General features: G+C 44.9%; 1 protein-coding gene across 2 annotated transcripts in view; it reads right to left on the reverse strand.

The window, feature by feature from the left end:
- The window catches only part of cux2b (cut-like homeobox 2b), an 87,954-nt gene that overhangs the window by 48,139 nt on the left and 12,014 nt on the right, over positions 1-27,801 (reverse strand). For both annotated transcript variants that reach the window (XM_023397669.2, XM_023397668.2), the window contains exons 2-3: positions 6,946-7,056; positions 4,388-4,435 (exon numbers count right to left, since the gene is read on the reverse strand). In XM_023397669.2, coding sequence (XP_023253437.1) covers positions 4,388-4,435; positions 6,946-7,056 — 159 coding nt within the window. The remainder of the gene's footprint in view (positions 1-4,387; positions 4,436-6,945; positions 7,057-27,801) is intronic.

Raw genomic sequence — 27,801 nt, forward strand, 5'->3', positions numbered from 1 at the left:
CTACGTCCCTCCCCCTCTGCTCCGTCTCTCTCTTCTCTTCCTACCTTCCTGCCTCCCACCTTCGCTCCCTCTCCTTAGTATGAAGAGGACACAAGTGATAAACCAGGAGCAGAGAGCCGATGGTTTACATGGCCCTGGAGCCCATTATGTTCCCCACAATAGGCTGGAGGCCTGGACGTGCTGTGAATAGGTAATGGCCTGGAGATCCTGGGCCTGGCCTGCTGCTCAATGAGCCCGAGACAGCCGAGCAGGAGACGGGCATTAGAGATACCTCGTCAGCCCAGTATGGAGCAGTCTAGTCATAGCCAGGGGGGGCAGGGGAGGATGGAGGAGTGGGAGTGAGTGAGTGGAGTAGGAGGGTGTCATAAATGCCCCTTACATAAGGTAGGACATGAATAATAAGAAAAAGGGAATATTCAGAGCAACTGTGAGGCAGGGATCTGGTTTATTGGCACAGAAATATGGGCCTATAATATACAATATACATAGGAATCAATACTAGCTTGCTGTTAAAACTGTATTTAGTCTACGATCTGCTTTTGTATCAGACTGTATGAAACTGTTGCTCACTTGTTCCGACCTCACCTTCCCAAGTTAGCCATCCACTCCAGCAATCTGTACCTAATAACCGCAAGGTTTAGCCCATGATGAAGATCTGTCTTCATTGAGCTGGAAAAGCTGTAGCGTCGCCAAGCATTTTTCCTAACGGCGCAGTCCCTCATCTATGAAAGTGCCATAGAGCCCCTCAGACAATTAGGCAGGGAAAAGCTTTATGACCGTTAGACTCACTCAGTGAGCGGCACTCTCACCGCCAGCACCGCCAGGAGCGCTGGCTCGTGCAGAAAGGTAATTACGGAGCCTCTCATAATGACACGGAGGAAGCTTGCGTCATAACACCCACAGCCTTTTATCATAGCGCTGTAATTAATTATCATCCTTTACTCTTTGATTCATTCCACTATTCATAACATATTCATACATTCAAGAGAAATTATCATTTCCTTCAGGAATTAATCAAAAGGAGGAAGAACTGGTCGTCTCTCGATGGATGATCAAAGACGGTGTTTGTCTACCTCGCTGCATGGCGTGCGAGCTCAGGGCAAGGCACTGTGGGCAAGGTCTCTGACAGCACTGAAACACTCTTCTCTCTCTGGTCAAAGCATCTGCAGGATGGGATTCATGTCGAAAACACGGCTGCAGATGTTTCTGATAAATGACGAGTGAACGGATCTGACAATCCGAACAACTGTTACGGCTTCTGTCGCAGATTATCCCTTGTTTCTTCTGCCACTCTGAGATTTACCGTCTGACAAGGCAGATTATGAATAAACATGGCGGTTACATGATCGGTTCTGTACAACAGAGATGTACAAATCATAACAGTGCAACCTCAATGAATTTGCTTTTCTACCTTTCCTGAGCATCAAACGTCGGTTTAGCATAGGTGAGACATACAGTATAGCAGCCATTTTGAGATGTCTTTACTCAGTTTCACGGAGTTGAAAAGCTGCTGCATAGTCAAAATACCTCCTGTGCTCTCATAGAAAACAAGCAACAACAACAACAACAACATACATAAAAACACTGTCTTCCCCCACATCATCACTTCCAACCTCGGGGGAAGAAATGGCACAGTTAGACTCATAAACAGGTGTCCACCGGCCCCCAGTTCGTGGTGCTTTAATAGCTGTTTGATGTTTTTGATGTCTAGTCAGCTCGATCGTACCTTGCTGCTTGATAATGAGGGCCAATAATGATTCCTGAGCTTGAGGGGTTAATGGTATGTAACCGGCAGAGCTGCTAATTACACGTTACAAACTATTTATCAGAATCTCCATCTGCGCATTGTGCACGCTAAATTACTCCACGGATTATCATTGTAAAGCAAGTTTCAGTAATTAGGGACCCATACTGCTGTTTTCTTACTCTGAGAGCATGAAACGACATCAAGAGGAGAGGGAAAAAATAGAATGACTGGTTAATTTGGGCCTGATATTCAGAGTGCCTCTCCTGGAGAAAAAAAAAAAAACAAAGAGGCTACAAACATATAAGAAATCCGTAACTGTTCTTTTTTTTTTTTTTTTCCGCCTCACAAAGGTTCATCCTGATGGGAGTTTACACTCTAAAGTGAGAGGGAGGTGTAAATTGCATTGAGAAGCCTACGAAGTCTTGGTGCGACTTGGTGAAGAATGCTTTCTGTATGTTCAGATGGCAGCGGAGAGCTTGTGTGAAAGTTGTGTGAACAGCGTGGTCCAATGGGCCCGTCTCTCCAGCGATCGGTTATTTGAGAAATAACTGTCATATCCCTCAGCCCCAAAGGTGTGCCTGAGACCAGGGAGACATGTACCATCTCCTCTTCTACACCGTAAATTTTTATTAAAATTACCTTCATTATAAGACAGTGTTCATTATAAAACCAAAAACGCCGGTCTCCCAGGGCCCTGTGGATTAATAAGGACAGCGGTGTATTTTAAGCCGTAAACTCAGCTCCTCACTGTCCTTAATCTCCTTCCTACTTCACAAGGCCAAATTAACACCTCTCCTCAGCTCTGACGGGACCTCATTAGCAAACTTCCAGGGAAAGAAAGAGGAGAGCAGCACGAAAAAGAGGAGAAGAAGGAGGGAAGCGACCAATGACAGCCACCAGCTCTGGGATTAACCCTTTCTCCTCCTCCAGCTCCACAGAAAAACTAGGTCGGCAACGTGTTTCTAATCAGTCGCCTGGTTAGCGATAATTAGAAGGCGAGATTGGACGGGAGAAGAGAGAGAAAGTGGGTGGGGAACATTGAAATGAAAAAGAAAAGAAAGAGAACCTGTCATGTCGCAAACACTTCAAAGGAGCCGACTTCTCCTTTAGAAGTGGCATGATGAGGGTCCAAATACCATGAGGCACTCCTGTGGGCCTCCGAACTGGGAGAGAGGGGGGGGCGGGGGGGTTGGTGGAGGGAAGGACCCAGTTCTTTCTCACATATATGCATCCTCACACACACACACACACACGCACACACACACACCAGGACTTTTCTACCATTCACCACCTGTACAGTGCAGCTGCAGGGGAGCTTTAGTCTATCCCAAACCACACAGCCAAACAAGCACATCCAACTCCACCTTCTCCACACATTCTCCCCCTGCAGCAGCAGGTCCAGGTCCCACAGCTTACACTGAGGTCGTGCAGACTACCGCTGGGTAAAGTTCACAAGCCTCCGCAAGCTGTTTGACATTACCAATAAGGTCAAAGTGTATCAGAAAGCACCAGAGGATTATATTATTATGGTGTGCCGAGTTGTTCGCTGCACCTCGTGATCAAAAAATAGCCGGGCTTCTTTTTCCACTGCTTGCTGGCGTACTTATCAATGTGCAGAACATGAGCCCGTGGAAGTTACACAAGAGAGACCAAGAGGTACCCAGAGAGGCCTGCAGCTAACAAGAAAAAAAAAAAAATCATCGCTCATTATCAGCCATCTATTTTATCTACTATGAAGCATCTCCAGACCCCCAGTTGTCAGACATCAATGGTGTTCAAATTAATCCTGTGGGTTTCTGTTTGCACAATAAAGATATGGAAGGGTGCTTCTGATATTTGTGCGACTTTACAGTTAGAGTAATTGAATTAGCACACAAATCAACCACGGAGTATTGCGTAGTGTAGTATTGAATGTGATGGCTCTTGCCAGGGAGCACAGTTGCTTGGGCATAGTCAATTATAAAGCATTAAAAAGAAGCTGCCAATAATCACTTCCAAGCGAACTGAACAATCCATGCTGAGTGTTCTCATGTTTACCAATGATAGGGCTTTCAGGTTCGCACTGAGCAGGAGTTTAGAGGGGAGAGCGAGACTGGAAACATATTTGTGGTATCATTTCCATAAGCCTCTGCTTTGCGGACCATAACGCAGCTCACAAATGTGATTTATGACCTTGGTTTAATGGCTGGAGCAGAGTCTTGGTAGGTATCAGATGACTTTTTCAATATGGCGACGTCAGAGGGGGCACGGTGAATGCACCATCACAACAGGAAATGAGGGCTTGTCTCAGCCAAGAAAATATGAGAAGCCAGATATCTGATCATCTAATGGCAGATAGATGCTACTTCACTTTGACAGAAAAGGCATCAGTCAATAAGCAGCAGATGAGCAGTAACATGAAAAGTATGCCATGGATTCCTCCCTCTATCTATCAGATCGTTCGCTCCAGGAGCGATCTGCACTGGTCAATGTACATAGAATATCTAGCAGGAGTGTCTCTTGTTTCACTAAATTATAATGCGGAAATCATTATTACAAAAGCTACAGCTACTTAGCGATGTCCAGAGGTTCTGTGTTTTATATTCTGCAGACACTGTAAATGTTTCATATACCTGTAAAAGGCAAAAGCATGTGACTCACCTGAGCTTGGAAACTCTTGAGAACAGGTGCCACCATCTCCCGGACTTCCTATGCACAGACAAAAAAAGCAAACTCTGTCTCAGCATTTTTCATTTTGCAGATGCCCCACCTGTTCACGAATCAGACTGGCCCCAGTGAGGCACAAACGGCTCCATAAGAAAGACGACTGAAAATCTTTAATGTTAATGGATTCTCTCCATAGCTCCTCTTACACTGCATGTGTGTGCGAGTGAGGTATGTTGTTATAGGGTGTGGGTATTAGTGGTTAAACCTAAAGGGTTTGAGTGGGCATGTTTGAAAAGTGGGGCTTTCCAGTAGCTTGCGTTAGAGCTCAGAGATTCAGACTTGTGCGAGCTCCCACAGCCTCAGGTAAGGGGATTGTGCTGCCAGTGGTGACAGCCTGATCCTGTCTTAAACGCCTGTATTATACTGTCAAGATTACAGCACTACACTGCATACTCAGGCTGAGATAGGCAGGCAGCATAGCCACAGCAAATAGCCGGAGGGCTCATTTATTAAATATAAAAATATTCTCTTTGACTTTTGCCTAGATGTCAATGGATGATCATTTCAAAGAGGATGATAAAAAAAAGACTAATTCATATCTATATCATTCATAGATTTAGCTTCTGGTGTATTCAGTTCAATACCTTAATTGCCATTTTGCCTTACAAAAGTAAGGTAGAATGAGGTCTCGACACGTTCTAAACATAAAGCAGAAAAGAGTGAAAAACAACACAGTGATGCACGGACTGCAAACATAAAGTTAAATTCTCAACGTGTTATTTCAAATGATGGTGTATATAAAAAAAACTGACACATAAGATTATCACGGCTACACAGTTAGCATATTAATTTATCAATTGCATTTGTCTGGTACAGAGACATGTTAACGGGAACAGTTCTAACTTAAGTTCAGTATAAACTTCAGTTCCGCTCGGGGAGGTGGAGTACATGTGGATAACGCTCCGAGCAGCAGCATGTGCATGTCTACTTAGTTGTTTTTCATGTATTAGCTTAATCTGCCATTTATGTTGGATAAGACTATTGTACGCTTTTACACTATCACTGCTGACCAAGTGGAGGGGTGTGTGAAGTAGGTAAGATGGGAAGATTACAGGATACGTTCACATAGGGCTGAACAATTAATCGAAATATTATCGAAATCGCAATATGGCCAACTGCAATGTCCAAATTGCTGCAATTTTGGGATTTTTTTGAGGGTAAAATGTGTCACAACGGACCATAAATGAAGCGCTGTGCTACAGATCATATTCCCCACACATAAAGGAATATGATTGTTTGGCACCCAACAAAAATCGCATTTTATTTATTATCATTGATTGCAAAAATGACCATTCCAACTGAAACAGTGACTTTTATCACAATATCTGCCAAATAATCACAATATGGTTTTTTTGTGCATATTTCCTCGTTCAGCCCTCGGTTCACGTTTTTTCAAGTCTGTTCTAATATTACATACACATGCCCATATGTACATTGAAAGAGTTACAGGTAGCTGTAATTCTCCCTCCTGTTCATACTGGCACATGTAAAGAGATCTCTTTCTGGAGATATTACAGGAGGCGATTGTGGGATGAAATCCTCGTTCTGTGCTAAACGTTATTTTAAAGTTTAGCTGAAGCTAACACGATGCTGCAGCTGTGTGAGTTAGAGGAATAAAGTCGGTGTGTTTCTTTTCTTAGCAGAGGCATAATGACACAAAGAGGGAATTCTGTACAAAACAGACTGTAATTTTAGAAGATGTCCACTTAATTTATTTACCTCAAACTGCTGAAGCCTCATATTAGCTCTGGCTGAACTGTAGGATCTATGGACTGTGGATTTTGTCCCTCCTCTCTCACTGGACTCACTTTAGAAAGGGATCTCTTTGCGGCCAGGATACAAAAGGGAACAATTACAGAACACTCATTCAACGTACACGTGAGCTTGTGAGCCTTGTTTTGATCTAAAAAAATGCAAATCTATCTAAAAGTAGCACAGAAAGTGTGTTTCTTATAGTCACGTTGGGGGTGGGGGGTGGGGGGGGCAGTCGAGTGCTGTTCCTTACAGGTTCGGAGAGACACCTGTTCTTGTTACACTACAGAAATTTGGAGAAACTCAATATCAGCTGCCAATTCTGACTGGTGCTTTAGCTTAAGAGTTGAAAGTAAGCAGCAAAGTTGTGCTTACCCTTTGTAAATTAGCCCCCTGGACTCTCATCCCACCCAGCCAGAGGCTAACGTTACTGCAAGGCCTCAGCATTTAAATATTAATTGAGAAACTGGAAGAGGACAAGGAGGGGAGTGGGGGGGGGGATAACCCTGGCTGCTCACAAGTGTTGTATTGTGTTGCAATCTGTTAGTATATACTAATGCAGTTTTTTACAAAAGAAATAAATAATTCCCTGCACAAAAGTATGTGCGGGGGCTCGAGCAGCGGCGGTGATGCAGACAGTCGGGTACCTGCTGAAGTGAAGATGAGGAAAACGACACATGGAGTTATAAGAAAATGTGTGGGGGGTGGGGAGGTGGGAGGGGGATGGGTGCTAGACTCACCTCAGGGACATTTCTCTTGAACTCCCTGCTCAGCTCTACCAGGTGCTTGTGGGAATGTTCACTCTCCTCTTGTCGACCCGCCAGCTCAGATGCTACAGAGTTTAGCTCCCTCTATGAACACACAAAAGAGAGGAACGGTGAGAGGAGGAGAGCGGAGAGAGACGGCACTTTAGGGAGCCTGCCAACGCTCATCCAGTAAAGCTTAGAGTGTACATAAATAAAAATACACTGCTGAATATTAACAATGTAATCCTTCATGATCTCACAGCAGTAATACTTACAGCTAGCCCTGGCCCATAAATAATTAAGCCAAAATAAATCCAATGCCTACAGTAGCAGAAGGCCTTTTAGATAATCAGTATTTGAAATAATCAATACGCTTGCAACGGCTATAGAGCGCCAGTGAGGGAGTGGGGCGAGAGGGAGGGGGTAGAGAGAGAGAGAGTGAGTGAGTGAGTGAGTGAGTGAGAGAGAGAGAAAGGGGGGGGGGTTGAGTCACGTGTAGAGACCCAATAACCTGACAAACACCCTTACAAACAAATAGAGCTTCCTCCTGAAATGAAGGGCTGTTTTTTAAGCCCGGCCAAGACCTGATTCAAACACACAAACACCTCGCCTGCTGTCGTAATTACCACAGGTCAGATCTATTTTCAGCTTCTTTTCAATCTCTCTACCATCGCCTGCACCAATCTTTATATTGATCCCACACTGATTTTCAATACATGACAGCAGCCTCCATAGCTTTAACCAAATTACCCTTTTTGCTACAACAACAGCCCTGATCGCTATTCCATTAATGTCTCTGCACATTGGTTGTTTACATGCTTGTGTTATACGAAATGAGAGCTCCACCCCGGCAACATGTCTGATCCACTATTCAGAGCTGTCTGTGCAGCAGGCCCTTCATCAGAACCTTGCATTCATGCTGGACTCAGCTGCACCACATGCCATCCGCAAATCCGATATTATCGATCAGTCATCCAATTCCCGGCTCTTTCAGCAAACAGGAAAAAAAAAAAAAAAAAAAAAAAGGAAAACAGATTCAAACTCTACTCTCCTGTTCTGAGCAGAGCTGTAACAGACAACTGTGCATTCACCTCCTCTTCGTTTTGACTGTGGTTCCCGGTAATTGATGAGGATCTCCTCTTGTAACTGCTGGGTTACAATATAAAAGTGGAGTAGGGGATTCAATTACCACTGTGAATTTATATATGACGCCGGGAAATTAAATTGACTTTGTTTTAATTAATCTGCAGTCTTACTTAAAGGCAATTTAATAAATCATCACACAAAGAAAAAAAAAAAAAAAGAGAGAGAAAATGGAAGGGTGAAACTTCAACAGCGGTGGCCTCATGAGATTGTGGCAGCCTGTCGGTCAGAAGTACGCCGTTAATTGAAGGGCTGATGGTTCAAGTCCCTGGACTGGAGAGTCAGAAAGTGGCCTAAAGTAGGACTGAGTGTACAGTCTGACGTGAGACGCATGGCTATGAGCTGAGATGCTACACTATAACATTATAACTTGCCAATGTGTCCATGAGCAACAAACCTGGCTTATATCACCTTGGTGGTAAAGGTTTGTTGACGCTGTGCCGCTCATAAGTCTTGTGGCCATTTAATTGTGACAATCTTGACACTGTATTAGTCAAGTAATACATTTCTACCAGCAACAATAAATTACAAAAGTTCAGAGAAATCACACCTCACCAAAAAGACATAAGTCATTTATCATTACCATCCAAGGTAATATATAAGCTTTCTGTGGCCTGGCGCCCCCATGGAGAGGTCGACATCCTTTGTTGGTGCAGTCCAAAACACACATGACCAAAAAAATGATCAATATGCATGGCTTCTGATCTGCCACCACAAAAGTTAACATTTAGTCAAGTTTGGGGCAACTAAAACTAGTGTTGAATGTTGGAAGGAAATGGGATACAATTAGTGGTCTCCAATGTCCAGTGTGCCAAAAATCACACTTTATAATCATGCTACTTTCACCCATGCTTCTCTAACAGTCATTGCTTTCATGGGTTAGTCTATACGTCAATACTTTCAGACTTCCCTACACTGTCTGTGGCACTCATCCCCAAGCCCACTGGTTCCTACTGAAGATGGAAATCTCAGTTCACACATGTAAAGGACCAGTGTGTAGGTTTTAGGGGGATCTAAAGGCAGGAATGGGAATGTTTTCATTAGTGTATCATCACCTCAAACTAAGAATCATTGTGCTTTCGTTAGCTTAAAATGATCCCTACATATCTACATGTGGAGCAGTTCTTTGCATGGTAGCTTGCTGCCATCAGTATATGAGTGTGTGTGTGTGTGTGTGTGTGTGTGTGTGTGTGTGTGTGTGTGTGTGTGTGTGTGTGTGTGTGAATGGGTGAATGAGCAACTGAAGTGCTAGAAAAATGTAACCATTTAGAAACGCTAGTATTTTTCTGGAGAGGACAGTCTCACCAAACCCAAGAGACACCATGTTCTCTTGTCCTATTTCCTATTTGTAACAAATACAGGAAATATACATTTTAACTACTGGTTAACACTACTGCTCCTCTTACTTAAAAATCACTACACTCAGAAAGTATCCAGATGTTTACGATACATTTGGTTAGTGCGAAATGTGTCATTCCTGGTAAATCGTACTGTCACTGAAAAAGGCCACGGCTGTACAGGATAAGGCGACAGGACTTTATAAATTCCTGTTAGGCCTTACAGTCCATCTGGGATGAGCCTTCCTGCAGATTAGAGAGAGGGCTTTCAGAAGCCGGCCAACCTCCACTAGATTCAAATGGCCCCAGACCGGCTAATCTTGCCAAGAGAAAATTCCTCTAGAAGTGACTGAGTGGATTTTATAAGTACTTAAGATATAACAGTGTGGCGATTCTAAGTCCGCCAGTGCTTCAGTGGCCTCAGTGTAGAGCTGGGTTCACTTCTTATTGCGGCTCAGCTGATGAGAATGGTGAATACTTATGCTGTATGCAAGCCAAACAGTGCAATCATAATGGTGCGGTTATTTTCAAAGCACCCCCACAGTTTCTAGACCATTATGAGCGAGGGAAGCCTGGGCAACAGCCCATCAAATGAAACCTAGTGTCTTTCTGAAACGAAGTGAAGCAGAACAGACTGTTTGCTACTTTGGTTGTCTTCCTCAGATTGATGATGGGAGGAACTCCGCAGTGTTTTGCAACGTTATCTCAGGAGACAAAAGATACTAAAGAAGATTTTTCCTCTGCTTCCTAATCAGACGTGATCCATTTCAACCTACAACCAGGGCACCTTTGAGATCCCTGATAAAATTCACTTATCTCCTTCCATTATGTTGAGCTTCATCCTTCATGAAATCATTTGCATGAACATGTTGCTTCTGATGTCTTGACCACTTAGAGAGAGGAACAGGGCAAGTTCAACTGGCTGTGCAGAGAAGAGCTTCTCGGTAATCATTTGACAGGTTTTAAAAAGGACGATTGGGACCAAATTTTCAGTGTGTGGCAGTCGGGTCAATACAGAGCTCCTGTCATTAAGCCTCTGCCAGTCAAACATCCAGCCATAATTGATGAGTTTCCCCTGGGGAGGGTGGAGCTGTCACTGGGGCTGGAGGGGCAGGAAAGAGGGATTTTGAGCATGGAAACCGGTCCTAGCGGTCTCAAGTCAATCTGTGAGGGGAAAGCAATCTTGGGGACTTCTGACTCGAAAACAAAGACCAAGAAACAAGAAGCTTATTGGCTTTAACAGGATAGACCAGCCTATTGGCAGCCAGTAAATGGACTTGAAACTCAATGAACTGCTTGACACTAGGAAAGGGAAAAATGTGAAACCATGACTCACATGTCCTTTGGTGAAAAGATGTACAGCAGGACTGAAGATGCGCCCTATCAGTGTCCACTAGTGGAGCCCTCACATGAACTGACAGGAAGCCATTTATACCATTTATATGATCAAGATGTTGATGCAAGTTTGTTGCTGCAAAAAGTGCAGGGAGTGGTCCCCTCAGACTTGATTGGGTGAAGGGATAAACTGGGCAAGATAAATGGAGGCCAGGAGTGGCCACAAATCTGTAAAAACGACAAAGCACTGAGGATTATAACATAAGCTGTTTCTCAAGTGTGCTATGTTTCATCGAAATGATGGTTGGCAAGTTATGTCTATTTTAGCAAACAGAGGGTAAAAACTGTTATAATCAAATTCAGATCTTCAAAGCGAAAATTGCCCTCGACAAAAATGGGAGCAGAACTATGTACTGTAACAATCTGTGCAAGTGTGAATGTTTTAAGTAAACTGCAGGGCTCACTAATGTATTGTCTCGGAGCAGATTTGACATTGATTCATTAAACCTAGCTCATCTTGATTACATCTGTAGTGGTAAGCTATTTTCTAGCCTTTCAAAAAGACAACCCATGGTGGAAAATGTTGACAACTGGGGAAAAAAAACTACCAAGGTACTGCAATGAGGTAGACTGAGTCAAAATCACTATTGTGTGTACTGGGCTTGGACGGCACAAATTAAAGAGGAAAAAATAGGGAGGAGGAGGAGAGTGGGGAAAATGCAGATGGGGTATTATTTTTCTTTTTGTATCCCATCTAATTGCAATCATAGGCAGATGTCTGAAAGTGTGACAGCATCAGCAGAATTGCTGCTGAGCGCACAGAATCTTTGTCTAAAAATAATCAGACATTCTGTGTGCTGCTGTTTGTTATAATGGTAATCGATGCTGGAGGCTTTGAATTCCATCAATTTATAGATCCACTCTGTTCTGCCTGGTGACTGTACTGCCTCACAACCCCCACCGCATTCGCACACCGACGCAAAAACACACACACACTCGCACGCAAAGTCTCGCACAAAAGAGCGGGTGGGCACACACACACACACACACACACGCACACGCACGCATGCACAGAGACACATGTGCGCTGACATCCGCGCACGGGGGCTGCAGCGAGGCAGAGCAGGGACCAGTGTGTGATTAAGATAAGTGTAGTTTCCTTTCATACATTCCTTATCGCCTCCCATTCTCTGTGGAGGCACAAGATTGTCCATAGCTGCCTCAGATTAGCCCCGCATCTCAGACGCCACATTTGAGAGGGGGGACTGATCAATAAATCAAATCACCACAATCAATGGCCCCAATCACTGCAGTCTAGTCTGGCCTCAACATTATTACTGGCACCCCCCCCCCTCCCCGCCACTGAGGGGGGAGGGAGTAGTTTTTGTGAGGGGGTGTGGGGTGGGGTGGAGTGGTGCGGGGACATTGGCGCCTGTCCATATGAAAGATCCAAAACGAACTCTTATCTGGCCTCCTTGGGCTGAGCATCAGTTAAGGGCAGAACAGGCTGGCAGTGTGTGTGTGTGTGTGTGTGTGCGTGCGTGTGTGTGTGTGCGTGTATTGGACCATCCAGGCAGACAGAGTCAAGCGGGAGGAGCCGCTGACCTCCATGACCCGGCGCTCGGAACGTGAGCTGAGCATGCGGCCTCTGACAGGGAGCACTGGGGGGCTGCTATCACCTGGCATCTCCCTCCATCTGTTTACCACCGACTGCTGCTCCTTCACTTTTACTCTCCATCAGCTGAACTAGAGCTGCTCCAATTCACACCACCGTCACACTGCTGTGGGACAGCACCACACCTGTGTCAAACACTATTTGCATAGAAGGGTTTGTTTTAACCTGCTGCGAGTGCCAGATGGGTGGAGTTTACCCCTTTATGATGACTCAGGAAAGGTTAAGTTGCCAGGTATGATGTCAATCGCCAAAAAACTACAAAGGTAAATGCTAAAGTAACATTTATACTGCTGTTTTTTTTCCTTTATTGTACATAGACAGTGTAAAGAGAGACGAGAAAGCTGATATCACTGGTTTTCTCGTCTACCTGTCGGGAAGAAAGCGAATATGCATCTTTCTCTAAATGTGAAACTATGAAATTAAGCAGTGCACTTGCAACCCACTGTCAGTGATTGCATATGCCTATTACTTGCAATCAATTCAACCGAAAAGTGGTTATTTTAAAAATGTTTATGGGCTTGAAGAGATAAAATTATCTCATCACAAAAAGCAACAATTAAAAGATGTGTTATAAAGGAAAACATAATCTTGATAACCGAGTGTTTTTTGCTGCTTTGCTATCCCGTCACAATCGTCTCATGACACCTCAGATTTATCTAGCGCTCCCTTCGTGGGGTCCTGATCCCCAGGTTGGGAACCCGTGACCTCACAGATTACTTGCACACTCTGCTGTCCACTCTACAGCAGCAGCGGCAGCAACACTGCACTAACTGCACTGTGCAGAAATATGTAGGCAGAGTATAGATTGTGAGGACTTACAAACGAGGAAAATCACATTTCATTTTGACACCTCTCTAAACTCTGGACTGGTAAGTCTGATAAATCATCCAAAATAATTAATCCCCAGTCAGTCAGGCTGTCTTCAAACAGCATGCTAAATCTTACAAAAGGAAGGAGAAGCGTGTGAGCATTACAACCATCAGCAAAAGGTGTGACTGGTGTTGTCAGCCATTATTCGTCATACCCTGCTTCATTTAGAGAGTTTTTGGCGCCTGATGCACCAGAGCACAGCCTACTTGTCAACACTTCCCTCTCTATAATTCCAACATGCACACTTGGACACACACATGCACACACACATTTCTTATTTCTCACTGATATATTAGTAACACAACTTAGCATGATCAGGGAGGCTCTAATTCCATTTATTGTCAAGTCTTTTTTTTCAAAATAGTATCAGGAGGTATCATGAAAACATCTTATTACAGCCCTTTCACACAATCCTGGATCCACTCTGAACCCAATGAATAACTTTAAATGTCCTCCGATTAGAAACTTCAAATTACAGTCTATGACTGAATGCTCCAAACGAAGGCCAATTACAACACCTTATTTATCATCATTAAGGCCGACCATTGTCCTGCTCCTTTCAAACTCTGGGGTTACAATCAGGGTGTCTATTGTCATTGTGTGGTACATGCCGGATGACTAATTACACAGTCCTATGATTCATTAGCAGACTAGTGGGTTGAAACCTGGGAGAATACATGATAACCTCAGTCAAACTCAAAGGATCGACTCAAATGAAGACATGAGTGTGGAGGAGCAACAGGGAGGTTCCACCATAGCCAGGAGCAGGAAAAACCGCCAGCGCTCCAAGCACAAAGACCTGCAGAGCTCTAACTCTTTTTTTTTTTTTTTTTTTTTGGGGGGGGGGGGGGCACATAAAATATTAGGAGAGCAGCAAAGATGTCGAATTTGAACAATAAAATTGGGGACAAGGTTTGTTTTTGAGTTTCTTTCAAAGTGGGAGAAGAGGAGTGCACTGTGGGGGGCTCGTCTCTGTGAAGCTCCACCATTGAGGTCAGTTAGTGGGAGGGGAAGGAAGGCTCCATAGATGCAGCCATCACCGCAATGGCCCACTTTCACCTGAAACGACGAGCTGCAGCGATGCAACACAGCTAACCCGCGATTGTTTATTCTCTCTTAAGAAATGTCAATCTGTTCGCTCTCAGGTGTGCTGCTCTTCCTCTTGTTTTTGTTGTTTTCTCCCCCCTACTCTCTCCGTTTTCCCTTGTCGATTGCAGCAAGATCAAAGCGACGCCGCTGGAAGAATCTGAATATTTCAGGTGTGGAGATAGGGCTGTGTTTCACACCACCTGTGTAGCACTGAGAGACAGGTCCCACCTCTCGCTCAGACTCAGTTAGCAGGGCCCCTGGGGCCTGGCGACATAAACCAGGGCCACCTGTCTGAGAGAGAGGGAACACTCCTTTACCCTCCTTCTCTCCATCACACTTTCATTTTACAGCATTTGAACCAAAAATAAATGAATCTAAATAGAGCGGTGAGAGTGGGAATAAAACCGCTGCTGACAACAAGGAGCTCTGAGCGCTGTCACAAAGGCTTGAAGATCTGGCAGACGCCCTCCGTTGCCGCAGAATAGGAGCAGCCACTTGAAAGGGCAGTTTATACATGAATCACTTTATAATTTGTCCTGTTCTGCGGAAGAAGCTAGCTCTCATATATTAAATGATAAGCCTGGTCAAGAGAATCAGCAGGATTATTTTTCTGCCATAACAGAGCACACAGTGTGGAGCAGGTCTGTGAGATAATTCTCATCACATCATCAGGGCGGCCATTTCTGACCCAAAGCAAATAAAAAGTATCCCCGGTGTCCGCGCCAGCCTTAACAGTTTGATGTAGCTGCTCTCCTTGGAGGGCTGTGTGCCTTGACATGTGTGCATGTGTAAGCACTTGTGCAAGCGTGTGTGTATGTACATGTGGTCAGGGGGGCGTGGAGCAGGTTCCACGCTACCAGTTCCCAGCCACGTCTCTCAAAAGGGCCGTAAAGTCTTTACAGCAAATTCCTTACATTCATCTGTGTCAGAGCACTCGGCACACATTAGGCGTTTACACGGGAGGAAACACAATCTATTTGATGCTACACTGCCCACACGTCCAGAGCCCTCCTCCCCACACTGGAGATTCACAGTGTTTAACTTCCATTTCATATTCTGAACAGGCAGGCAGACAGGCAGGCGAGTGCGGGGAATGGACTCCATCTTGCTGTAAATCAGCGTTTAAACACCCGGCTAAATGTAATCTGGAAAGAGTCAACAAGAGGCCCTCGCATTACGCCGCTCAAGATATTTGTTTTTATTTATTCTGGAATGTGCAATTGATTTTTGTTGTTCCCCCCTAATGATGTATGCAAACGGTGAACCGAAAAAAAAAGTCACACTTCATTTTTTCCCCGGCTGCTGCTGCTCCACATCTTTTAATATCAGTGGTGCTTATGAGAACAAGTGGAGGTTAATCTAGGGAGCGGGTCATAGCCAGCCGGCTCTTTGTAAATGTCAGCAGGGAGATCCAGGCCTTTCTTATTACCACACTAAACCAACAAGGCTGACGGCGCCGAGACGGATGTGTGACTTGGAGGTGTCTCTCCCCCCAACCCCCACGCAGCCTCCCCCCCACACACACTTCTCACCAGCCATCACGGACCAACCCCGGCACAGAAAACCTTATTAATCAATCGATTTATCGCCATAAATCAGGCCAGGCTTTGATTGTATCAGCAAGTCATGCAATCAATCAATTAGTCGGGATCTAGCGGCCCAATTTAGCAAAGAAAGATGAATGCTCCCCCACATCATCCATTTGGTTGTCCGTTTACCCATCAAACACTGCTGCTGTTGACTCCCAAGCCCAACATGCATCCTTTTATCGATTTCTGCAGATTAAACTTGCAAAGGAATCAAAGGACACTTAACTGACTGGGAATAATTCTGCCTTCTTCATTTGTAGTGAAGTATGTTCTGTGCTCTGCTTTGATACTGTTGCCTCATATCATCAAAACAACAAACTGCGTAAACATTCAATTCCAAAGCACAGAACTGCTCTGAAAGATCCAGCAGAGTGAAGTGACAGCTACAGACAGTGATGCTTTTAAGTGACTGGAGCCAGAAACACGGGGCAGAATGGGACAAATCATGCACTGTTATCAGTGAACCCTACACAGGTTTATATGGCAAGGCAACTGGGAGTAACTGGGGGGGGGGGGGGGGGGGGCTGAGCAAGGAAACAGCTGGATGAACAAACTGTGGAAAACATATGTATAATGACATATTTGTTTCATATTTTATCCCAACTGTGAATTCCAATCCACATTGTGACACCAGCTGCCTCGGTCCAACGCTTCCCATCTGCAACTCGGTGTCAGGATGTCTCCCAGGACGGGCTGGGAAACTTTGGGGACGACAAAAAACGACAGGAGCAAGTAGAGCACGACAGAGTGGGCTGCCGGAGCCGCGGCGTGCTTCTCCCCCAGCGGCGGGCTGGAATGTGGCAGACTGCGGAGCTGCCGTGCAGAGGAGACAAAACCAGGGGCTCCCCGGGGAGAATGTCTGTGGTGGGATTAGAGCCCCACCAGACGTGGTTCTGCTTCACACCCTCAGACCCTGCTGTGTTACAGCCAGGGGGGCCACAGAGCTATCTGTGGGGGCTTTACACTTCTACCCAATCTCCCCAAGCCCCACCATGTAATTAGAGATAAAGACAGAGGGCTCGGCTACTCAACCTCAATTCTCCCGGCTTCACACAAGGCTGCCCACCCATAGACCTCAGAGGAACCCTCCAACACTACCACTACAGCGGCACCTGTGTGCACTAGCTAGCTACAAACCCTACCCCTGCCAACTGTTCCTTGGACTACATTTATAAGATGCTACACGGTACGGTACATGATCATGATTGATTGGCGTTGAAACGCGTTCTGAAGTCGATGCACCATGATTTGCAAAGACACTTTACTTTTCTTGAAGCTATATTCCACATATTATGTGCGTTGAAGAGGCTTCATACTGTGAAAATTCTCAGGTAAACAATAACCAACGTAAAAAAGTAATTTTTCTTCATATCTCCCTCTAAAACATCATCCAGGCGAGGGGGGAAATTTAGAGGATAAGGCAGAGGAGAAACTCTCGACTATATTCAAGTAACACAAAATTATACTATGGAGGGATCCATTATTCATCTCAGATACATTTTTCATTTAAGAGTGGGCTGGATATGAGCAATGATGAATGCATCGCCCAGGATGCAATTTGTATGTAAAATAACAGAAGATTACAGAATATGTTTTAAGTGCAAATGCAGTTTGTTGCCATCTAAGTAGAAAATTCATTCCTACAAAAAGGAATAAGACCTGAGCCCCATGATGCTGCTCATAAAATCACTTAGCCCATAGCTAGGACCCTCGCCAGTCCTTATAAAAGGGTCACAATGAGAGGCTCAAGTGATGAATGAGGAGACTGGAGTAGATTTTCATTCATATAATATACACTAACTGTTGGCAGGCCGTTTGGAAATGTGGGATAAGTAAACTGAATAACTAAGGCTAATTCGACTCATATCCTGCTCAGCAGCAAACTTCCCTGAAATCCTTCTGCAGTGAGCACACAGAAGGCATTTGCAGGCACACAGAGATCATTTGCAGACACACTGTTAGATACATGTCTACGCACAAGTGCACACAAACATACTACAGTGTTTCGCTGCCTGCCAGGCATCCACATGTTCCTCTCAGGACTCGCTCTCTCCTCATCAGCTTCACTCGGTGCACACCGTTTCAATTCAGTGCCTCTCAAAGACACACAAAGAGCCTTCCCCTCTATTCACAGTACAAAAATTGAATACAGCCTCTGAACACAAGACCTGCCCACCACAGAGCATGTAATACAACTCATTACTGGGCACGCAGGGTGCAGAGGGCTGTGATGGGAGAGACAAGCACGACGGGGAGAGAGCAGGGGGCCCTCACACCAACATCTCCATTCCTCCTCACAACTAACAGAGCTCTAAAAACCAGCCTTAATAACTAAAGCAATCCCATTGATTTTTGGAGGTTCTGTGAAATAAGTGTTATAACTGTAGTGGAGTTGAGGGGAAAACCCTGCTTACATTTTAGGTGCAAGTGCCACAGAGCCTGCAGGCTCCTGGACATCATTAGTTACATGATTGATAGCGTTCAAGGGTTAATTCAGGTCAGAGGCTGACCCAGTGTATCTGGGTCAGCCACATTGATCCCCCAGCCCTGCATTGCATGGCTCTGGGGTCAGGTTTTGGTGTGCTGACGAGAGGGCACTAGGTTTGGTTTGGTGCACGTGGAGGCAGAGAGAGGGAGGCTGTGTTTGTAAGGTAGGCAGAAGATGGAGGATGGCAAAATCGGCTAATCCACCACTGCACACGCCTTCATGAACCTTCCTTAACCTCAGGGCAATCGCATGACCTGAGGCAAAGCATTACACACATTAAAAAGACATGAACTTCAGAGCAATGGAGTTTCAAGCACGCAATCAATGGGGCCACAGGTGCAAACATTTTCTGCACAGCCTGTGGAATGCCCTTTTTCCCCCTCCCAGGATTACAGTGGAACCTGTTTTTGCACTGTGTTCATGTTAATGTCAGCAATAATAAAGACCTGCAGCACAAGAAACAATAAAAAACGAGCGCGAGCTGGAGACAGCTTTTGGAGGTGGGCTGGAAACAGCACGGGGAGTCAGGAGAGAGGGCAGGATGTGAGGAGTCTGTCAACTTCTCCCCGTCTGCTCCCGTGTTCGCTCGCTTCAGACTGAGGGGAGCAAATGGGCCTAACTCACACTGGCTGTGCGAGAGTGTCTCTGCTGTCTAGCAGCGTGAGCGGGAATTAGATCTATGGTTTGTAGCCTTCATCCCTTCCCAGACAGACTTGTTCCGGCTCAGAGGCGCTGCCTAATCCGCACCTCTCTCCCGCTTGCACTCCCGGAAAATGACTTCACACAGCTGCCTCAAACGCCCAACGCAGCAATTCTCGTCTGACTGAACTTCCCCCTACTCAAAAAAAAAAAAAAAAAAAAAAAAAAAAAACTCAGCAGACCTCCCATAGCTCATTTAACATACCAATTCCTCCCCAAAGCCCACCCTAACCCTCTCCGAAGAGATGAAAACAACAAGGAAAACAACTACAGCCCCACTTGATAATTTAAGGGCTCTTTTCTCCAGAGAGCTGTCAAACCAGCAGTACAGTGCGAGGAATTCAAAGAGCAAGGAAGTACCCTGGTTGTGCAGAGGTGAGTGGTTTCTATGTGTGTACTACTATTACCATCCAGACATCCCTCAAGCCACACAGGTATTTAAGTCACCTGAAGGTGTCATGTCGCTCCTCTCGCTCCTCCATGATCCTCTCTCCCTTCATCCTTCCGCCCATCCCACCAAGCGAAGGCATGATGAATTAAAGTGAATGTAAATTCACAGCGAGAACTCTGGGAACACAAAGCCGAGTGAGTTCTCACATTAAAACCCAGATTTTGGCCAGGTGGTTTCTTCTAGTTGTTGTCGTCAAGGACACAATCATACCAGATAGACCGGGCTGCGAGAGGACTGCTCCCAGGCACAGAGGCCTATTAGGGTCATGGAGGGTAACTCCGGATAATGGCAAGGCCACTCAGACAAACACTCCAGCCTTGAGGACAGGAAATGGGGAGAGGTCCTTCTTATAAACCAAAGCCTACCTAATGGCTTTCATGTGTTTCATGAATACCCCACCTACCAGACTCCTGCCATGAAGACCTGCACTTCTTCAGCTGCTTTTGTCCTCTCTCAGCGCTACCATGAAAAAAGATGCTGCTGCTGCTGCTGCTGGTAAAAAAAAAAAAAAAAAAAAGTCCAGATCTCCAGATTTGCAGGTCTTCAGGCGCCATTTTGGATCACTGGGAAAAGTTAAATGAAGTGTTTTCATGAAGAAAAGCCAGTAAAAGTACATTGTCCTCTGCGTGCTCAAATTGAAGCATTTTTAAACAGTCAACTGATGCTGTAAGAAATGTGGTGTCGTTCGCAAGAACTCCTTAGGCAGCAGTGAGAAACAAGTGATATTACAAGAAAAGGAGAATGATTAAAGCCTAATATGGCATAGTGGAGAGGGGAGAGAGAGGTGATTTATCCCTTCACGGCCTTTTGACACTAAATTAAACTGTTGAGTCCATTCCCCCGTGCCAGCTAGTTATCTTTCCAGGCTAATTTAACACTATAATTTACATTCCATATAAAATACATCCTGATGTGGTGCTGTCAAGGCCGTACATCATTTGCAGAGAGTGCTCCAGTTTCAGTGAAAAGGACAGAATTAGATCATATTCATGATGCAATTAAACACTTCAGTGGGAATCGATGTAAAACCGATGAGCCCTGAAAACAATGCATATGGCTGAGAACATTAGAACACATTACCTACCCTTGGATCCCTCGCTCCACAGACGCAATTTAAAATCCTCCACCACTCCACTCTCTGTCTCTCCAGATTCATAACGCACAGCGATAATAAATGAATTTTTCACAAAATTATTCAACTACTAAATTGCCCATGGTAACTGAGTATCAGATGAAAGTGATGTGAATTATTAAGTAGGGAAACTGTTTGTTCTCACCATGGGTGTAATAATCGGCCAAATGAAGAAAAGAAGGGGCGCAAGTGGGGCAGGTTACAGTAGGGAGATCTCATAATAAACATCAGTGTTGATGTAAAAATGGGAAAACTCTGTCTGCCGCCTGGGCCTCCTGCTGGGTTGATGGTATCGACCAATTTCCCTTGGGCGGCAGTGTGGGTTTTCTTATGGATACAGAGAGGAGAACATTACGAGGCATTGCTGCACATTCACATGTATAACTGGCAGCAGGCCCTCTGGAGCTGGCAAACCACTGCAACAGCCAGCCAATGTTACACCACCTCACCACATTTTACATAATCAGACAGACAGCGCAGCAGACCACACACTCACACCGCTCCACTCCAGATCACATCAACTACCTGTCACCCTTCTCTACACAGCCATCACGCTCACTTTGATTGGCCTGGAAACACACATCCACAATAACTGAAATATTACAAAGTCTTACTGACATTAATCAGCATTTGCTTTTTCCAATTCTCTTCACCAAACACATTTTTACTGTCAAATCCCAAAGTTGTTGATAGTAAGAAAGTAGACAAATGTAATGAAATTCAGAATTTAAGAGTCGCACAGGGGGCAGAGGTGCAGCAATTTGTAACCATTTCTGACAGGATGAGTTGGCCTCTTCAACTGAAACAGTAATTATGCTTAATGGTCCTTTAATCTGTCCATCAGACAGGAGGTGAGTAGTCGGGTCAGCCTAAAGTGCTCCAGGCATCACAGCGTGTCAGGGTACAGTCAGAGGGCTGAAGTGCTCCACGAGGAGAGCCAGGACCGCTCGTTTCTGCACACAACATCAGCAGGCTGCAGGACGCAGGCCTCCCTCCAACACACACATTAGTCAACACATCATACACCTACCGACCGCCTCCTGCATAAAAATGCTTACAGCCTGACTACAGAGCGGTGGCGAGAGAGAAACGTGCTCCCTGGGTAAGTATGAAGTGAAGACGAGCGTGGGCACCTGACAGGCTTCATCTAATTTGACCAAATCCTAATGATCCGGGATTGGATGTCTGATGTTAAACTGTGTGTTGTGGGGAGAATTCTGACCTGTGGCGTCCAGCTGCTGCCCTGGCACTCTGCCAGCAACATTAATCTGTAACTCCGAATGGATTTTTCTGGGTTTTCACAGAATCCCAACTGATGAAAGTGGAGCGGGAGCTCAGCTAATTCCAGCTCACATTAGAAATCCCAGGTCATGTCCTGTACATACCTCGACAGTCACGCGTGTCTGAGCGCCTCTACGCGCCGACAAAGCCGGGGAGGAGAGAGCATTCCAAGCAGAGAGATGGCACTAGGTCAATCCGAATAGTAATAGCAAAGACACAAGGCCCATACCAAAACAAGGGTGAACAAATAGTACCTTTGTACCCAGAGTCATTTGTACCCGGCTCAGGCGCCCGGCTATCTCCGAGCCTGGCAGATAGAGCTCCTAGTCCCAGCTATGCATCTGCACTTGCTGTATTTGTTATCTTGGACAAGCATTCTCCCTCACCCTTTCACTGGCCAAATAGAGAGGGGGGGAGAAAACGAATCACTCCTAGACCTACTCCTGTTGTTCCCTCAGCTGTCAACACTTCTCACAGACTTCACCCCCGCCTAGCCACATCGATACAGAGAAGTGACTGCCGTTTGCTTTATGATTGCCTTGTTTTATTCTCTCGGCCAGGCTTTTTCTCAGCCCTCACAGCTCTAATCAGACCGCCTTGCCTGCACAACAGAGCCATTGTCTCTTTAAGTGAAAGAGGCAGTGGATCAGTGAATCCCTTTCCATTTTCCCGCTTTATTAGCCCAGCGGCACACTACTGTTTATACTAGTGGGTATTCTGTGTTTGCTGAGAACAATTACAGTATGACAAATGATCCGTCAATGCCATCTATCAGGCAGGAGCTGACAGGAATCCTATAGACAGGGCAGCCATTCGTCCCCCGCTCCCCATCTCTGGGGTCCCATGCTTTAGTATCCATGACAACGTGCAAGCCACTTGCCACGCTTGCCACTTCACAGTGAGAGATGAGCGCCCGTGAGTGGCTTTGAAAATTAGCCTCTGACACCCCAAGTTCCACTGCTCTCCCACCCTCCTAGCCTACAGTCCAGCCCCTTTGGGGGTTTCCGAACAATCCCAACCCTTTTTTCACACTCAGGCTCACACAAACACAAAGGCAGACGCATAGCTCGGCACTGCCATAAACATACCTCTCTGGGTCTCACGGTGTCAATTTTATTGTGCCTGAGCTATACGATTCTCAACATTAACCTTGCAGCTACATTACCTATCCAGCAATGGAGAAGAAAGAGAAGCCCCAACATGGCCATCACCCATAAAATAGGGTTGAAAATAAAAATGGGTGGGAAAGAAAGAGAGAAAGGCTGAGAAGTGCCCGAATGCACATGAGGTGCCTGCACATTACCAAACTGTCTGATCTGGAGAAATGACTGTGTCTCCAAAAAAAAAGTGAAAAGTACTGGGAACTACTTATTTATAGTCAAGTAGCAGTAGGTCACCATGCCTCACCTTTTGTCTTAATAATACAGCAAAGTTGGGTGTAGTGGGAAGGGATTTAAATGTATGTGCAGTACAGTTCTGTCTGTAATTAAGACAAAACACTGATGTGAAAAAAAAAAGAAAAAAGAGATTTTAGCAGTGATTAAGACTGGAAAATTAATTATTGAAATATATTCAAGAATATCAGGAGGTCAACATAGGAAACATGTAAAATACTCTAATAGAAATGCAAAAAAATGCACAGACGTACCAAAGCAGAAGTAGAGTATAAGAGATATTTATGATGGGCTATGTTATGATTCCCACTTGACTCCCAGACACACCTCTTTGGGGTTGTGTTTATGCCATTAACTACACTTGGCAGCTGAGGATCATATTACTACCATGAAAGAAACAAACAAAGCTGTGCAAACGTGGTGCACTGTCAGAAGCAACGGTTTTACGGCTTGTGATTAATCATATTTGGAGAAACATTAAAGGGAAAGGAGGAAACTGGCTCCAGCACTAGGAGGTAAGGGTGTCAACTGATATAACCCACCACTGACATCAAGCAGAGCCAGCTAGCTCATTGATGTGGCAGCGTCTCATTTTCACCAGTTTGGAAGCAGACAGTTTTGCAGCGCCTTGCGGTTCTTAATTATCTTCTGACTTTGTCTAATTCAATCAACACAACTCAGATCTGGCTGCGAAATGGCACTCACATCCCCTCAAGCTCAGCAAGTCACAAAACACTGAATAAGTGGAACAGTCAAACTGACAAAATGGCATTGCACATGAGAAATAACTGCTATTTTATCTCACAGGCTGAGTCCTCATCCACAGCGGAGGGGATGAGGGGAGGCTGAGAGAGCAACCAATCAGCTTTTTGTTTTAAGTTACAAGGCTGCGTTCAAGCGCGGGGGGGGACGGGACAGGAGTCAAGTGCTTTGATGACGCTGCAGATGCTGCCTTGCTGAGCAGTGTGAGGTCACTCTGTTAGCTGAGCCTCTTTAGGTCCCTCGCTCACATGCTTCCTGGCGAACCTAACATCCTGGTTTTAACACAATGGCAAGTCTAAACTTCACGTCAGGATGCGGCACGCTTTCACACAACGTCCTCACAACATACATATACATTTCTTTTTAAAAGAGTACAAGACAAACATGCCAATGACTGTGTGGGCACAAACACACCCGCACATGGGGAGAATTTAAAAGGTCACTAGGGATTAAATTGTTTGCCAATTTGCAGTCTAAAAAGTGAGTGACATAATGAGAGGAGGTGGGACGGCTGAATCCCCCCCCCCCCCCAAAAAAAAATCCTTCTCCACATCACCACTATTCCCACCCATTCACCTCCCATCTAATTCCAAGGGCCACAGCATTATTAGATTTTGACATTATTAGCTCAAATAGCAGAGAGGCCTTGCTGTCATTATAAAGCCTTTACTTTCGCGCTGACTGCCAAATCTGTTTTGCACTAGCTACAGACTGCCAAACCCAACAATGGCAGATTAGTGAAGCCCTTCTCCTGTTGCAGCAGAGGTTAATATAAAGTGACAGGGCTAAGTCCGCTCCGATTAAGTATGCTGAGAGATATTACGGCAGTTTGTTACATCAGATCGTTATTGGATTAAACAGCATGCACAACAATGAAAGTTTAATTTTAATTTTCAGCAGGAATATAAAACAGGCTCCGAGAGCACTCCTGTCAGAACAAAGGCAGTATTATAATACCTTCTTGTTTTTGCTTCCCCTTTTGCCATGACTGGAGTGGCAGACATGAGAAAAAAATGATGGTAAGTGAGGATGTCAACCTTTAGATTTTTTTCCTCCCTGAAGTTAATACATTATTTATAAACCAACAAAATCCAACTGCACTTCACAAACCAGGGTATGGCAAGTTAAAACATAGGGGGGGATACAGTAGATACCCAAATCTATAAGAGCAATTTAATTTTCCTGCCCCCCCCCCCACTGGTTTTTGTTTTGGTCATCTACCTCTGTGCTGCATGCAGCGAGAGCCCTGCTGGCCACCGTATTGTTAGCTCTGTAAGAGGTCACTGCACCTGACCAATAAGCTGTTATTAATCCTTACAGAGTCATCCATTAGCCCATCCAATTTTTATGACCTCTCTTCTTTATTAGATGAGCTATCAGCTGTCCATATCTGGCAGAAATATGGACTTTCATCTGGGCCCCGACACTCGCCTCTTCCCAGAAGGTGTTGGCGTGCTGGACCAGGTAGAGTGAGCCTACAGCCCGGCCAGGGGAGCAGACGGGGAGGGAGCTGAATCTGCCAGTCTCCTGGGGTATTCCCCACTGTCCCGTTACCTCCGATAAATCTCAGTGCTTTACGATTAGGTACATAAAATGAGTCATAGATCTGGACGGTAAATAAGAGCTTGTCAGTGGGGCTGACGCCAGGCCCAGCTCCTCCTCCACCTCCTCCTCTGCCAGATAGTCCCTCTGTACCCCAGCCATCAGACTCCTGCTATTGAGCTGGGGCTAAAAAGGCTCCAATAAATAAGCCTGATATTTCCCTCAGGACGTCTACAGTGCCACCATGAAGCATGCTTGCGTACGCATACGCTGAACAAACAAAAAGGTCAGCATCAGCAACAGGACTGTCTGGATGCTAACTACGTTTTATTTTCTTGTTTTTCAGATCATCTTCAGAATGGTTTTGCGCTCTTTGTTTCTAATTACTTCTCTCAGATAGAAGCCAGGAAGTCAATGGATCAATCCATCTCGAGTATATTCAAACTGTATGCCGGACTCCATGACACTGATGTCTTTTAATGGACCTTCAATCCATAATCGCAATTAAGCATGCAAAATCTCCCATTAAGTAACTCCACTTACAGAGTATTTACTCTGGTGCTGTTTGGGTGTTTTTCAGAGAGCGTCTTCCGCAAAGCTGAGAGAGCAGCGGCGAGATGACCTGAGGGAGGAGTGATGGTCTCCAAATGCACTAACACAATGATGGACACTTCCTCTGCAGCGCCAGCTAATCATTGTTGCCGATTCGTTTACACTGGTCCAAAATGACTCCCTGAATGACCACCTTTGCATATTAAACAGACAAACAGACAATAGGGACACACTGTTGGAGGACATGAGAGCAGCTAAACACCAGCAGTGTCACGATAGTCTGGGGGAAGAGAAGACTCATAATACCGCACGTACAAATGGGAATCCACTGGATGATTGATAGCATATTAAACAGGGTTGTGTTACTGCCTATCCACTGCACATTTTGGCAAGGCACCTGCGAAACTGTTTTCAACACACATCAGCACCTATTCAGCATAACTGCATGCAAAGTGCACTGCATCCCTCTGTACCAGAAAAAGAAAAAAGGAGGCTATCAGGAGAAAGAGGTCTGGAGAGGGGAAGCAGAGAGAGTGCATGGCTACAGGCACGCAATCAGCTAAGAATTCGAAATCTCACCCAGTTTATACAGTTCTATAATCAGAGAGCAAAGAAGGAAAACAACGCCATTGGCGCCGCAGCAAAGAGATTCAAAACATTTTCATTAGTGAGCAAAAAATAAGTACTCCTTAGTGAAAGCATTGCTTCTTTTTGCATAAGTTTGATGTGTAAGAGGGAAGATTAGACGGAGGACAGGGTTTTTATGTCATGTCTGATCTCGGTAAAAGCCTTTCTCACTAGTTACACCATCTGATTCATATTTTTGTTTTTCCAAGTGTTTCATCCATTGTCACTCAGAAACTGGAGCACCACAAATATAAAGCAAAAGTACAAGCTATGATGAATAATTGTAATTTAACTCATTGATTAGAGTTGTGACAGTGTAACATAAAAGGTTTTGGTTTTATTTAAGGCTTTTTTTCCAAATGCTCGACTCTGAACTGACGATATCTTTCCATGGAGCTAAGGAATATCCAGTCCAACCAGTCTAATCATAACTGCACAGGGAACGTAACGCCACTGGTCTTAAGCAGTATGCCAACATGTAATAATGTCTGATGCATTAATTTGCCATTCTGCCTGTATGCCTCGATGCCAATGTGTCATTATGTCACACTAATGTAATCATATTAATGTGTGAGCATGTCATTATTTCACTGGGTCAAAATGCCATCATGCAATGCCAATGCCCTCTGCCAATATGTTATTACATCAATATGACAATATTTCATTTAATATGTCACTATTGAAAACATTACATCAATCTATTATGGTTATCATGCCAATATGTCATTATGTCTTTATACCATAATGTCAGAAGGTGACATATTGGCAGTACGTGACATTATGTGAGGGTGATACCATTATGTCAATGGGTCATTGCACTGAAGCCAAAGTCACGATGCAAACAGGGCATCATATACTAATGTGTCAATATGCGATTATGGCAG

This window comes from Seriola lalandi, unplaced genomic scaffold, assembly GCF_002814215.2.
Source record: "Seriola lalandi dorsalis isolate HSWRI2012SDOR001 ecotype SW California unplaced genomic scaffold, Sedor1 jcf7180002054883, whole genome shotgun sequence".
NCBI lineage: Eukaryota > Metazoa > Chordata > Actinopteri > Carangiformes > Carangidae > Seriola > Seriola lalandi.